This window comes from Diorhabda sublineata, chromosome 7, assembly GCF_026230105.1.
Source record: "Diorhabda sublineata isolate icDioSubl1.1 chromosome 7, icDioSubl1.1, whole genome shotgun sequence".
NCBI classification, from domain to species: domain Eukaryota; kingdom Metazoa; phylum Arthropoda; class Insecta; order Coleoptera; family Chrysomelidae; genus Diorhabda; species Diorhabda sublineata.
In genome coordinates this window covers 5,385,361-5,401,583 of record NC_079480.1, presented here as the reverse complement: position 1 = coordinate 5,401,583, position 16,223 = coordinate 5,385,361, and the positions used below count along the sequence as shown (strand labels likewise).

Sequence of the window (16,223 nt, the reverse complement as noted above, 5' to 3'; positions counted from 1 at the left end):
TGACAGTTCCTTTTTTGTGCCGATGCATGCTACATGTCCTACCCATCTAAACCTGCCAATATTGATTGATGTTATTATGTCTCTGTTTCGTGATCCTCTGTATAAGCTGTAGCTCTCGAAGTTATATCTACTTCCCTAGACGTTATTTTCTTGGACACAGCCATCGATAAAAACTGGTACAACAGTCCAAAATAATATCGATTAGCAAACATTAAAAGAATTTTTATTTCTTCACTCACCCACCGCTTCCATGATATATTCTCCAATTATAATACTTTGACCTGCATTTATAGCCCTGCGATCTTTCATCGCAGCCATGAACTTTGTCTTATTCTCATTGTAGTCTCATATTTTTTGCGGCGTTGTCGAATTTTTTTTGCTTTTCTTAGGGATCTAGAGGTCAGGTCTATGTAGTCTGCGTAGGTAAGCACCCGCGATAATTTGTTGAAAACGGTGCACTTAGTACCTCGAATGGAATTGAGATTTCATTCTGTATTTTAACTCATACACCACTTTTGACAACGGCATCTTTATCAGATTAATTAATTTTTTTGGTATGGATAGTAAGCATATAACAAATGGAATGAAGGAAATAAATGCTCGAAATGGATTGATTGAAAAAAGTATTCGTACTTCTTTGCACGAAACTGAGAATCTATAGAATTTTATATAGAACTAAAATGAGAGGAAATCCTGAACCTAAATTGTTTTGCATAATCCTAGAAACAAAAAAAAGCTTTAAAGCATGACTCATTTTGCTTCATATTCACTATTTTCTCACAAGCGTACCGCAGTTTTCCTCATTCTTTGCTTCACTGCACTTTCTTCCATTGCTTTGCTTTTCCTTTTAGTTTATTTTAACTATTTTTTCAATTCTGTTTATATGTCTCTTATTTCTGACTCGTATTAATTGACTCCAGCAATTTTTGTTTTATTCAAACATTGGTTGTATATTCAAGCATTTTCTCATCTTCACGTTACTTATTTTATCTTTACTTGTGAGGCCAAAAAGTTAATCCTTTGATACTATTTTTCTTTATTGTCTGTTTTTTGATTCCTTCGACTCACTGTTCTAAATCTGAATTCTAAGATCTTTAACGTAAACTAGCGATCAATTTCTTTTTTCATTATTCATGGCTCAAAAGTTTCACCCTTTTCTCTATTATTCGATTTATTTCAGATTGTTGAGTTTTCGTTTTCTGCTGCTTGGATCATTTTCGCCCAATTGGTTTTGGTTCCATCTTCTGTCAGTTCCATTATTAACTCCTATTTATCACTACTTTGGTTCTAGATATTGTACGCAATAATTTGGTTCATATTTCTAGTATAAACCCAACAAAATCATTGAAATCTTCTCATATTTCTGCTTCATTTAGATTTAGATTAGAGGAAGCGAGATAAGACTATGCAAACCCAGGAAACATCTTGACTTGAACATTGTACAAATAAACCACGTCACTCTACTAGACCCAATAGACAAGGTGCTGAACTTTTTTCCTATGGATAACCTCACAAATAATGAAAGTAAACACAGTTTCTGAGTGTGATAACTTGGTTATCTAAACGCGCGCCAGATGGTGTTATTGTGAAATCTTTTTCACGTTCCGTCGGTGATAATTTATTCATGTGAGAATCCTTGTCTTTTTTCAGTTCTAGTTTCTAGTCATTGATAGAGCTCTGCTGGTTCTCGTGTTTCATTTCTTTACTTCCATCGCTTGGTAGTTGTACGACGGCAGAGTAGCTCAAAACCAATAAAAAATGGTACTGTTTCTATTCTCATTAGCTAATCCACCATTTCATTGTTTGCTCTAAATTTCTTAGTAATCTCCTGTGAGAAATAGTCAAATTAATCATGTTTTTGGTACCATATTATTAGTTCTGACTAAAGAGGTCTCGCATCCTGTAAACTGAATTTTACGGAGATGTATTTTTATCGAGTACATACTTCCACACCACTAGAACCTGTTATCCTGTTCAATTTCTTTCGAATCTACAAGTTTTTCATGGTATATCACTGGCAGCGGCAGAATTTCATGGATTTGAGAAGTTTATATCGCAATAGATTCATATTAAACTTTTCAAATCAAACGTATAGTCTCTCTTTTGGGGATGTTGATCGATGAGCTCCATTCTCTATTTGAATGATTTTACCTTTCAAATCTGATCTACTTGAGAGTCATGATTTATCGACTGTTGGGTGTATTTTGTGTTAGACGATATAGAAAGCAGTAATATCACACAAAATGAAAAAAACCTGGACTATTGCATAAAATTTGTAACGGCTGAAGGTAATTCCAAGAGAACCGGTTAAGCCAATTGATTTAATATAACATCGCTTTAATAATAATGAACAGAATAATACATAATGATTAGAAGTTTTTTGCAAGACGGATATTATTAGAAAAGTCTCTTCATTAACTATTTAAAAAAATTCTCGTTACCAAATTCAACAGAAAATTAACATCACAATAAATTAATTACTTACAACATACTTGAAATTTAATCAAATCTGTAATATTAATTATTCTTACATAACCATCAACAGAAAGGTTTCATAGATTATACTTATTAAATTTAAGAGAAAAAAATACAGCGTCGAAATTAATTTATCAAAAGAATTACAAAATGGAATCTAAAAGGGGTTCAAATTGATGCCCGTCTTGACAATGCAATTACGGTAACGTTTCTCAACTTAGATGTAGGTCCGACGAAGCAAATCAAACTCTCCGCGAAGAGTTTCAAATTCTTCTTCGATTGCAGTTCGGAGAGAAGGTTTCATGGTCCTCTTAAAAAAACGTAATCCTCGAGACGGGTCACTCCTTGTCTGTCTATCAATTAATAATATGAACAATAAGGTTCTCTAGCACACATAACCAGAGTGTGGCATAAGCTCCATCCTGTATGAAATGACGGGTATTTGCGTGTGTTGGATTGTTGTCCATTTGCCCACACACATACCACAGGCAGGTTTAATTTTTTTTCAATGAAGTCTTGAGGATTCTGGTTCTTCCAGTACAAGCAGTTATGCCGTTTGATCTCACCGTTCGACTTAAGGTTGCTTCATCTGACCACAAAATGAAGTGTTGGAACTGCGGATCATCCTGAGATATCACTCGCCAAATTCCAATCTGCGATCGAAGTCATTCTTGTAAATTTCGTAAATTTCGTGGAGGACACAAGGACTATAAATTTGATTTCATGCGTTTGAAGTTTCGTCGTAAAGAACGATTAAAAATTTGAAGTTCCGCACTACAGATTGGTTCGATTGCTCAACTAACGCATGCGTTACTGTTTTCATATTTTTGTTACTTGTTACAAATACCGGTCGTTCAGAACGCGACGCATCGGCAACAGAGCCCGTTTTTAAGAATTTCTGGTACCTTTTCCACATTGTTGAACGATCTGGTAGTGGCGAGTTCAGAAATTGTTGTTGAAATTCGGTAAACATAGTTTCGTAATCCGTGCTCGTTTGCAGAAACAAAGTAACAAAAAAGCTCTTTCTTGAAGCATGAACTTGTATCGATTATTCGTTCTGAAAATGCGTTTACTCAGCGAGCACATGTTATCATGACACAGACACAACTATCTGAAGCACTAACATGCTTCGTTTTAATCTTTTTCGACAGCGTTGCCAGACTTATAATTGTTGAAGAGCCTTTACCGATTTTTCGATAGCTTTGTCTAACTAATACCGATCTTTGTATTTTGAGATAGAAGTTTTGCTCAAGAAAATTATTTCATCTATTTTCAAAGTACATATTTTATAGCCGAAAAGCTGGAAATCAGTAATCTTAGAAAATTGATGAATTGCTTCATCCAACGCCGTGAAAAGTCGAACACGTGCGTGTTTCTTTAGGTTAAAAAATAACCAGAAATCACACATGGCCAAATCAAGTGAATAGAGTGGATATTCAATGACCGTTACATTATTTTCTCACAAAAATTCAACTGCCTGCTATGCGACGATGCATTATCGTAACGCAACCCGCGAATATTGACTGACTCAAAAACTGCAGTACTACAATAATGCGCCAATGCCAATTTCACTAAGTCATATCGCTTCTCAGCCTTCATCCAGACGATGTGGCTTCGTCTGAGATTAAAAATGCCGCTTTAAGGACACTGCCTCGATGACAAACAGATCGTTGAATGTAAAGAGGCGAAAGTAATACCGAAAATTGACTTCCGAAACTACTCAGTGACACTGATGCCTATGAAAGCCGAGGTACCTCGTTGCAAACCTAAGCCCGAAGACTTGTTTCCGATGGTCCATGTAACAGGTGGTTTCATATGACCTGTCAGTAAGTTTAAAAATGAATTATACAGCATTGATCAAAATTTTGAAGTTTTGAAGAGCAGTTTTAATAAATAAAGATATTTTGGCGATTGTTGTCAAAAATGAAATGGAGAAATTTAACAAAAAATCTTTCTTGTTTTGTAAATACCACCTGCAAACAATGGTCAAGATACAGTTCATAAACTGCAAAATGTAATAAGAAACTGTCATTCTATCCCTGTTAATATGAGCGAAATATTTGATTCGGCGGCCTTTAAAAATTTCCAGTTCAAATGTTATAGTGATTAAACTTGAAAATTCAGCTAAGACCCATTCTAAAACTCGTTCGGATATGCTGCAACAAATGAATCCTCTTAATGAAGGTCGAAGCAAAAATCAAGAATCTACGAGACGTTGGCGTAGTCATTGGGTACAAGATCAACGAAGAAATTAAGTTTAAACAGTTTATAAAAGACAAATTATTATTGGCTTACCAAATCCCCGATAAGAATCTCTGGACTGACAGGGAAGCACACACCTAAAAAAGAATACTAAGATCTTCCAAGCCAAGTTAACTGGATATTAACTCCTACAAGAAGGTAGTTGGCTGGTCGGGTATGATTCCTGTCAGTTTTATGACATTATTGAGTTATGGATGTGTTTTAAATGTTTCGGTTCTACGCATTTCCCTAAAAAACTGCATTAAATTGAAAAAATGTCCCAAATGTGCTGATGATCACAAAATTAGTGACTCAATTTCATTTATTTTCTTCATTTTTATTTCCAAGGGTTTGCCAAATACCAATCACAATGTCCATATTTTATAGCGCACCCATAATTTAGAACTACTCAAAATCTTTGGAATGTTTTTTTCTAATTCAAATTTCCAATAATTTGGTAGCTATTTGCATTAATAGTAAAGAGACTATTCTTCCCAGCAGGGAGGATTATTTACACCGTTGGATCTAAAAAAGGTGAGCTGGCTAGATCAGAATCATACAAGCCTAAAGAGTTTGGAGGACATATCGTTTCCCTAGGAAGGTACGTATCTGTTATGGAGACCGGAGCTAGTGCACAGATAGCGTAGCGGCACTGACAGTATTGCAAAGCACCAATTTAAAGATGATTCTGCGATACTACGAGGCACTCAGTGAGCCTTTTGGTGAAATGGCGATAGAGCTCATCTGACTTCCTGACATAGCACACACAAGGCCACTTCAATTGCCGACAAACTGATCAAGCTTGGGTCCACTTAACTGCCAAAACCTTCAAAAGGAATCTTTTAGTGGAGGATTAAGGACCACCTTAAGCCATGCAAAGGGCTACAAATTTTTTATTGATTATTATAAGGAAGAAAATCCTAGGATTTGACCTTGTAGTAGGGTCTTGCAAAGTGACTACCTACTCGACTAATTAGGATAGATTTCCTATTAATTATATTATCAATTATAATAGTAGTATACTACTACCACTACACCACACTCAAAATTATACTGTCTGATGCGAGTTAAATTCAATAAATTATAGTTTAAAAAAATAAGAAAACTCTTTTAGAAATAATTATTCTTGGCATTAGAATAAAATTACTGTTAAAAAACCGTGTGAAGCTGTATATCACATTTTTAAACTAACCTTGCGTTTTGTAACCAATAGATCTTTATCCATACTTTCATGAAATATACTTATATCAATGTTTAAATGTATGGTAGCTTTTAACATTGAATATTGGGATCCTAACGTTGATGATTTCCATTGACATTGGCTCGATTTTCCGAGAAATATGCAATCCGTGTAATTTTTGATTTTTTTTATACCAATTCAAAAAATTGCCATATGACTTCATATAAATTATTCATGACTTTGATTTTGAGTTCCATTACAGGAAAATTCTGCAATTTCATGAGTGCAATCAGATTCTTCCATGTTTATTTAGGTTAACAATCAGTGTTTTATTAATCAAAATTTGTAAAAATTTTAAAAATGACTATGGCGCTCCACACTTCTTAATGACAGTACAAAATTATTACAATTACAGAACCTTTAACAGTACATGTAACACAAAATTATCTAGGTAACTTGATAAATATAAAAATAAAAAAGAGTGGTATAACGATTATCCCATTTTTTCTTTTTCTAACGCTTTTAGGCGTATGGATAATCTGTAATTTTACGTATTCATATGAGTTTTTGAAAGCTTAATTTTAATGGTGGTCGTAGATAAAATTATTTACTGCGTAGTGCTCCTCGGTAGGTCTCTGATAAAGTTGAATGAAATATAAATGAGGTACGTGTCTCTAGGATAACTGGACAACTAGGACAATTCAATAGATCTGGCTTCGACTACTATTGCGAATTGTTTTTCCGAAAATTACTTACAATATCTAAATTCAGGACTCGATATCACTCGTAATAATGTTTTACTAATTTCATTCTGAAATACTGATATTTTGAACGAATTATTGTATTGTCGTTGGTATTTGACAAATGTACAAAGTTTAAATTACTGAAATACCAAAGTGGGGCAAAATCGAGGGTAAAAAATCAGAGCGTGTTGAAAAGTAGGAAAATATTTGGTTATAAGATTTTAATTTTAATTTGATGATTACAACAGTTGATAATAAGAATATCTACACGTGTTTGCTGATAACGCTTAAAATTGTGGGCAAATAAATACCAATGCAAATTATGAAGAAACTGTCGCGAAACGTCTCAGATTCAAACAAAATAAATTTAATAAAATTATTAGTAACGGACATATGTTTACTAATGAAATCGAAATAGCGGAAAAGTTCGGAGAGTATTTTCAAAACAACTTTATAAATTATTCACAACACACACAATACCATCAAAATATCACACAATCAGTTCATCAATACCTGAATTCATTAAACACTTTAAATACACAAAACTTAACAACTTGTACAGAAGTTTACAACACAATACAACAATTAAAAAATAAAACAGCCCCGGGATCAGACGGGATACCTAACATTTTACTCAAAAATATACCAAAAAAAGCAATAGTACAACTTACATACATAATAAATTTCATTATTAAAACTGGTCAATACCCGAATATGCTCAAGATTGCCAACATCATACCAATAATCAAAGCTAACAAACAACCATGTTATGTGGATAGCTACAGACCAATTTCCCTACTGAATAATATAGCAAAGGTAATTGATAAAATAATCCTTAAAAGATTACAAAATTTCATAGATAAACATAATACTATACCTTCCGAGCAATACGGATTCAGAAGCGGTCACAGCACAGTGGCTCAAATCATCAGAGTTTTAAATTATATTAGAGAAGGCTTCCAAAACAAAGAAAAAGCAATTATGGTCACTATCGACATACAGAAAGCAATTGACTCCGTATGGCCCGAGGGATTAGTTCACAAATTAATCAAATTAGGTATACCAAGCTATTTGATTAAAATTTTAAATTCATACCTAACGAATCGTAAATTCTTCACTAAAATAGAAAATCACACAGCTGGACCATTTTCAATACAAGCTGGAGTACCACAAGGCTCTGTGTTATCTCCTTTGCTATATTCCATATTTATCCATGATCTACCAACTTCCCCGCAACTTCTTACCGCCATATATACCGACCTGTTTTGTATCGACAGCAAAGAATCCAGATCACGCATTAGATATCGCACAAAATCACATCAACACAAAAATTATACTATATTTACACGAACACAAATTAGCCATTAATGCATCCAAAACAGAGTATTTATTACTCAGGAGAATAGCTAGAAAAAACTGCTCACTGCAATCTCAGCTATATGTAGATGGACACCTCATTACACCTAGTAACACCCTGAAATATTTGGGGTATACTGTACAAGGCAACACAAATGCAAAAGCACATATCATGCAACAAATACATAAAGCCAAGATTGCAATGGGCAAACTGTACCCACTCATATGCCGACACAGTAATCTCACAAGCCAAAACAAAATACTTATATACAAACAGATCATACGTCCAATAGTCACATACGCAGCCCCAGTTTATTATAACGGCTCCAAACACGATTTCAACTCCCTGCAAGTGATACAGAACAAGTGTTTACGGATGGCGATAAAATATAATTGCTATCCCAAACTACCCAGAAACACGTGGTGACATAACAAAGCCGATATACCCACTATTAAAGACTCTACAAATTTTTACAATTATTGTCTGCCAAACGATCTTCGTAAGAGCCTCAAAGACGCAAATCGCGCAGAAGACATCCGAGATAGTGGGTGTAGGCTTCTGCATGGGTCGCTGACCATATAACAAGGTTGTTCAACTCCAAACGTTTATTCATCACAAATGTATAGAATATTTCAAAATAATAATAATAATAATTAATATCAAATAAAACAACGTCAGTCATGTTGCTTTCTCGAAACATATTCCCCCAGTCGATTTTGAAACTCTGTTTTTCAGCTGCTTTTCAGAGATAACCCAGTCGAAAGATGCTAGGAATCATAAACATATATTAGGGACAAAGTTATTTTTAGAGCGAAAATGTATGGATAATGTTGAAGAAACAAGGAGCCAGCTTAATACTTCAGACGCACTCAATACATGTAAAGATCGCCAGACCATCGGCATACACATTTTATATTGTTATTTTTATATGTATTGTTAATTTGGGAATCATAAACAGAATAAAGAACCTTTTTAATTAATTAAATGAAGAAACTGTCTGGTTAGCACTAATAATTATTTCAAATTATGTAAATGTCCTTAAATGACTCGCACGTTTTGACAACCAAGATATTGTCTCCAAAGGACGAAAATAAACTATTTACTCCCGGTAGTAAATACTATCCTTTACGTATATCGTCTAGTGTTTTATCTCAATACCTTTTAAAATACCTAAACATTTGTGTGATTTTTTCGAATTTATTCACATATTATCCAATACTTCATTAAATATCTATGAAATTTTTATATAAAGTCAAATGCTACTCCGAAATACAGTGGATACAACTCACAAAAGGGTTAACAGTCAAACAGCGCGCACTTTTATGCATTTATGATCAGTATAATTCGAAAAATCATCAAAAATAGATTGACGCTTCAATAGCGCTACCGAATTATCCAGATTTAGGTTGAAATCGAATCATCATTTAACTTTACTTTTCCACGACGTAGTGATGTACATCACGTCCATCTAAACAAGGCATTCATCGAAATGTTCACTAAAGAGAAGTTCCCTGATATAAACGCAGAATATATAAGTTATCTATGTATTGTCTATTGCAGAAATATAAGCTTTGTCTTTTTAATGCGGCTAAATTGGTCTAGAATATAGAGCACGAGACCATATACTTTGGCTGTCTGCCAAAGAAAATGGCCTCGTGATATCCTGATGCACGGTTTTTGTAAAGTTTACATGCTGGTGGGTTCTTTGGACGTTATGTCGTCAAAAATTTAACCTGATGAATGTTTTTTATCAAACTATGAATGATATTGATCTGGACTAGATGTGGTTCCAGAAGGATGGCATTACGTACCAATCAAATAGTGACCCAGATTTGGCCAAGTTGATTCTAACTTGGATGGACTTGCCAAGGTTGAATTGTTTGACATCTTCGACTATTCCTTGTGGGTCCATGTGATGTCACTGCTTTATATTGATATACCAAAAACATGGACGCCTTGAAAGTAAAAATTGTTCGTGATATATGACAAGCAGTGCTCGATAAAAATGGTCTAAGAACCGTGGTCAGATGCTCGAAATCCTTTTCAAATTTCAATGCTTAATAACACGTAATATGTATGCGATGTTGCTTTTTTCTCTTGATGTTGATTACTAAAGAAAAGGCAGCGAAATCTCGAGATAAATCTAGAGAAGAACTATATTTATATTAGGGACATTGGTGGAACAGAAATTTTTGGACGTTGAGAACACGGGATGAAAATTCCAGAAACCTCGTAGTTTACTTGTAGTACGAGGGTTGGTTCATGAAATTTGTGCTATCGCAACACCGATGTGAATATATCAAACCTGAAATTTCTATCGTAAAGTTTGACATTATTAAATGGGAACGTTATCAGAACGTGTTGTCGGGTGAGTGCTGTTTGACTTTCGATATGAATTAAACCGACAGCAGTGTGCCGATCAATTCGCTTCGACATTTGATGATGAAGCACCATTTCGAACCACCGAGTTTCGCTGGTCGTCCAAAATTGGCTGTAGTGCAGAAACTGATATTGCAAGATCGTCATGGGATATACCGTGAGATTGAGGCATAATTGAACATTAGTTCCATTCGCATACATTCAATATTGCATCAACTTTTGGCTGTCAAAAAGATATGTTGGATACCACATAATTCAACAATCGTTAAAAAAAGTTCGTGTCGATTGGTGCAAAGAAATTCAATACCGTTGCTTCAAAAGACGTCTATAAGAGCGTAACAACAATCGACTGTATGGTTCTTTCAAGACGAGCCAAATCCAAGAAAAGTTGTTCGCCGAAGAAGCACTTCGAAGCATATGGTCGCTTGCTTTTTCGGAATAACTGGAGAGGTCACCACCGCTCCATAAGAGCAAAGTAGATCGGTCAATTCTGAATAGTCTACAAGCATTTTTTTTGTCAGATGTGTTCGAAAAAATCAGAAAATCAGGGAAACCGTTCGTAAAAGACGAATCATCAGCACATCAGCTCAAATAAAAATATTTTTGAATAGTCAAAATATCGAATTGATGATCTTTTTATTTCCGCAGCTTAAAAATAAATGACGAAGTCAACGTTGTTCTTCACCTGAATTTTTGTTTTCATTTATCTACGAGTATCTAAAAACTGAAGTTGCAACCCTCGTAGTGTCTTCAAATCGACATGCTTATGTCGTTCTACCCTTAATTGTGGTTGTATCTTTTCGTAGTTCACCCACCAAAATTTTCTGTATATTTCAGAACTTATAATATTTAATTACATCTGCATCTCTTAACCACTCTGTTTTTGATCACAATTGCATTATTTCAAATGTATATCATGAAAATTCTGTGATATCGTCAACTGGCCTAACAAAATTCGTAATTATCAGTATAATTATCATAATTTACAGTCGTACCAAGCAATTTGCACTCATAACCTTGATTTAACTATTTTTAATTGTACGGAATATTATATTTAATCACATCAAAAAGGAACTTCTGTGTGAATAAGTTGTAGAACAACTTTTTTATTGTAGTATCAACACCTAATTTAACAAGATAAAAACTTTCAAATAAATCATTTATCATAGTTGTAACGATGCAAATAAATACTGAACGCTGAACAGTTGTTAAATCTTGTTATTTAATATATCAATATCCTTGACGAAAGTCAATGAACTTTCTTCAAACTATTATTTTTCGTGTGTTATGTAAGTTACAATCATATATTTATTTTAGTATTAGAATAATAAAATACGGTAATTATTAAGAAAGTAATGTTTCAATTGGACACTATCACACGGGAAATCTGTACACGTGCTATGGTTTCCAAATAATGAAAATTTGCTAGTAATACAGATATAATTTGATATTGAAGGATATAAAAGGAAGGTTTGAACATTTAATAGTTGAAAAATTCAGGAAGAAAATGCGTTTTCCGCAAGGCTCATACATAATTATACAGTTTCGGCAACAAAGCCATCGTCTTCAAAGACAGAAGACGAATAGAAAATGAAAACGATAAGCTGGTTATTGAAACTAATATCCAGTGGTGGAATTCTGATCTCATTCTTTTTTCCTCTACAATTTCTTAAAATTGTTTTTCCTGGTTTGGAATATTTTTGCTTATCTCCAGATTAACAATACATCTCAAAGAATAATAGTAAATTCGAGTTTCCAGATCTTCATCAATTTGTTCATGCCTTCTTTAGCTCTACTTTTCATCTATTGCTATTCTTGAATTCGTGAATATTCGAAACTATCCCTTTGTTGGAAAATGATGTTGGAATGATTCGCTTTATCTAGAATAATTCTGAGATTTTGTCATTGTAAAAAACAGTAGGGCATAGTAAGATAAACTAAGAGAGGATCTGATGCAGAATGGCTTCATGTCTATTCACCAAAAATGAAGAAGTTTAAAAGAAGCAGTAATAAACTCAACAAACAGCTCACAGGGAGAGGAAAAAGTTCAAAAAATGAAAGCGTTGTTTGTCGAAAAGTGCGAAAAAACAGGCCTGCCTGATAACAAGACGCGAGAACGAGCTTGCAAGCTATGGTGTAAACAAAAAAAACGTTTCTTTATTTTTTCATGGGCGATAAACACGTCATATTCATTATTTCAGCCACTTGGGCTATCCGTGCTTATTGTCGTTAGTTTCATGATGGATTGATCCCCTTTCATTTGCGTCTCCAAGTAAAATTATCTTTCTCTTGGGTATTTATTCTCCTAAACTAAAATACTGCAATTGACAAATAAAGACAAAGGAAAATTTATCCACCACCTAAGAACACAAAATACGCCCACGAGGACGTTATCGAGAAAAGAATGGGAAACATATATGCTTTCAAAGAAACAAGTGGAATTTTGAGACACATTAATAATTCAAAAGTAAACCCTCAACCTGATTTTAAAACTATAATAATATGTTCCGATGAAGTTACGTTTATATTGAATTGTACAGTTGATAGCAATTGTAGATATTGGAATGACATTAATAGTACATGGATAAAACATATGGATTGAAAAATATTATTTGTACCACTGTTTTGGACTATCTACTATCCTTTGTAATTTTCCCTGTATAAACATCATCAGTTGAATAAGATACTACTGAATATACAATTGAAAGACTTTTGAAATGAAATATTTGAATTAAAAAACAAGAACGGGATCAAATGAAAACAGTTGATTTCATCAGTTTGAGTTTTGGAGTTTAAGTGTTCAAATGTGTGAGTTTTAAGGATTATATTGTTAGAGTGGTGAAGAGTAGTTGATAGTTGATTGCTGATTTTCGAGTATCGAATATATGACTGGTTGGCTTTTTGAGTGTTTTGTTGTTTGTAAGTTTGAGAAATTAATCGTTTCAATATTTGAGTGTTTCTTTGTTTGAACGTGTATGTCAGTTTTCGAGGTTATTGTGTCTGAATAATTGTTTTTAGTTTGAATATGTTTGTATAAACAATTCACAATAAACAACAATGAACTGTCCACAATCGACTATCAACAATAAAAGTCGGCATCAGTATAATTAGATATAAAATCTACAACTTATGTGATTTTTCAAATTTTTTTCGGTTTCTTTAGATGTACCTACAACCACGCAGATGTCACCTAAATTATTTAAAATATTTCATTATCTATTTCCGTATATTAAGATTATCTATGAGTGTTAAACTCACCGTATGTAGAAGAGCTTTTCCATCAGTTATCAAATTATTTCAGTGAACATGGAACGAAATGAATAACACACTACAAAATATTTCGGTAGACTAAAATCAAAATTATCGAAAAATTAAGTTTGTATATGAAACTCTTTTCAATAATTATGATGCTGTTTACATGGGACGAACATCACAATATTTGCAAAATAGATTAAAGTGTCATCAATACGATAAAAGAATAAAACAGAATAAACAAACCAAAACAATAACAAATAACATATATTTGATTAGAACGCTATCGATGATAACAAATTACAATCCAGACAAACAGAAGAGAGCTTCAATTTCATGATATACTCGTGTATACTAAGGAAAAGTTTGTAAATGATTGGAACCAGAAATAATAGAATTTTGAATATTGTAACCTTCTCAAGGATGGGTATTTGGTTTGAATCATTAATTCTCATGATTACATTTATGGGCAGATGAAAATCCTCACGGCACAATTCAAACAAAGAATAAACATCGATTTTGTGTTAATGTGTGGGCAGGAATAGCTCTGATGTCGCAACTTTAAAGGCCTATAAATGAGAAATGAATTTTTTTCACAGCATTTACTCACTCCCGAATTTTTTGCATCAAATCCCGGAAAACACACTATTTGTGAAGTTTTTATGATCGCGAATATTAGATTATTCAAGTAAAATTTTTTTATTCTCATATTCCATTATTTTGTATACCGAATTTAACAAAATCTAGTTTCAATCTGCATCGTTCATTTTTTTATCAATTTTTCCATGTGATTCTACCTTTTCAAGATAATTTGAATGGGGCAATGACCAACAAATGTATAAAGTATATAGATTATTTTTAAAGATAAGCCACATTGTAAAGTGATATTTAAAATACTAGAAATAAACAACAAACTGGTTTGAAACCTGAATAAACTATTTGCATTACGGGTGCTAGAGACGTTTGTGAATTAATTTGTTTACTAGATAATGTCTCGATCAAATTTCTTTGACAGTGTGTATCTTTGCCCATAGCACTTACAAGGAGTAACAAATGATCATTCTGAATTATTATGTTGTAGCCCAGTAAATGAATCAACGATCGCACTGAAAAAACGTCAACAAAAATTGTGTTTTATTATTAATTAGATTGAAATTAATAGAAATGTTAGTTTATATATTTATTTAGAAAAAAAAAAGAACCGGGTGAAAAGCGGGCGGCTACTTAGCATATCTGGATTTTCCATTACATGATGTATTTTTTATTGAATTGATAATATTAATTATATGTACGGTTTAGGGTCTGTTCGGCTGTCGTCCATTGTCATTCATTCTTGACTTTTCACTAAGACAAGAGGTTGGCATATTTATGCTCGATCTAGACTCTCGCGGGATGGTTACTAGAAGCTCTCGATACGAGGCAACAGAAGTGACGGCCATCCACACTCTCAATTTATTTTATGCTCTCTTCCTCACGTACTTTGACTTGCGCCTGAAAACCGAGTATCATAAGTTGCAATAATTTTTACTGATATCGAGCTACTCTCGTAAGAGTAAGAAACAACCGGCCATATACTGCATCTCACCATTTAATATAAATTATATATATAAACGTATTTGTCAAAAATAATTTTATTGCAAGCAACACCTTTTCAAAATAATTGAAAAAAAATCAATTGAATGATACAAATCTTGTTTGTGTTTATTCATACTAAATGGAATTTAAATTCTATGTTTTATCTTAACTACACAATTACTGCATTTTTTACCACTTTAAAGTTAATTTAAAAAATTTTTACTACTTTCCAGCGATTAGGTGGCGCTGATTTCAAATCAGTTTTTTTTGTTATTTATAATTTATTTACTGTGAAATCCAAAAATATAGAAAAACTACGATTCATTTCGTTTATAATTTTATAATTATTGAAGACAAAATACGGAAATATACGATATCTTCTAATATATAAAATTCTCGTGCCGCGGTATTTGTAATTGAACTCCTCCGAAACGGCTTGACCGATTCTCATGAAATTTTGTGTGCATATCCGCTAGGACTGAGAATCGTACATTTATTTTTCATTCCCCTTAATGTTAAGGGTTGTTCACCACTGAATTTTTTTTATTTTTCATTTTAGAATGAAAAACTATTATTCCATCGCGAAATTTTTATTTTTTGATTTTATCCACAGATCCGCTGTACGATTGCAAGATAGCAATGGAATATAATAGTTATAGTACGATAAATTCTTATTTATAATTTCAATTTCCTTATCGTAAAGGTTTAGTTTAAGGTTTAGTTTAAGTGCTAAGTCATGACTCCTAAGCTGCAGTTTAGGAGTCATGACTTAGCACTTTAAGAAACACAATACATCACTATAAAGTGAAACACTTTCATTTAATTATATAACTATATTAAATTTGATTTTTTTCAGTGTTCATTAGTCAGAAAGGACAGGAGCAATATCTAGAATGGTACAACAAATTCATATCTTCATATAGTTCACAAATAAAAATAGAAACTGTAATCATAGATCAAGAAGATATGGAAGGTAATTCCAATAGTGAGTAAAAATCAATTTTTTATTATCTGGTTAAAT

General features: G+C 33.1%; 1 protein-coding gene across 1 annotated transcript in view; it reads left to right on the top strand.

Moving 5' to 3' along the window:
- The window catches only part of LOC130446821 (ionotropic receptor 25a), a 97,278-nt gene that overhangs the window by 45,528 nt on the left and 35,527 nt on the right, over positions 1 to 16,223 (top strand). Inside the window, exon 2 of the mRNA XM_056783304.1 lies at positions 16,059 to 16,187. Within this exon, the coding sequence (XP_056639282.1) occupies positions 16,169 to 16,187 (19 nt within the window). The 5' untranslated portion in view covers positions 16,059 to 16,168. The remainder of the gene's footprint in view (positions 1 to 16,058; positions 16,188 to 16,223) is intronic.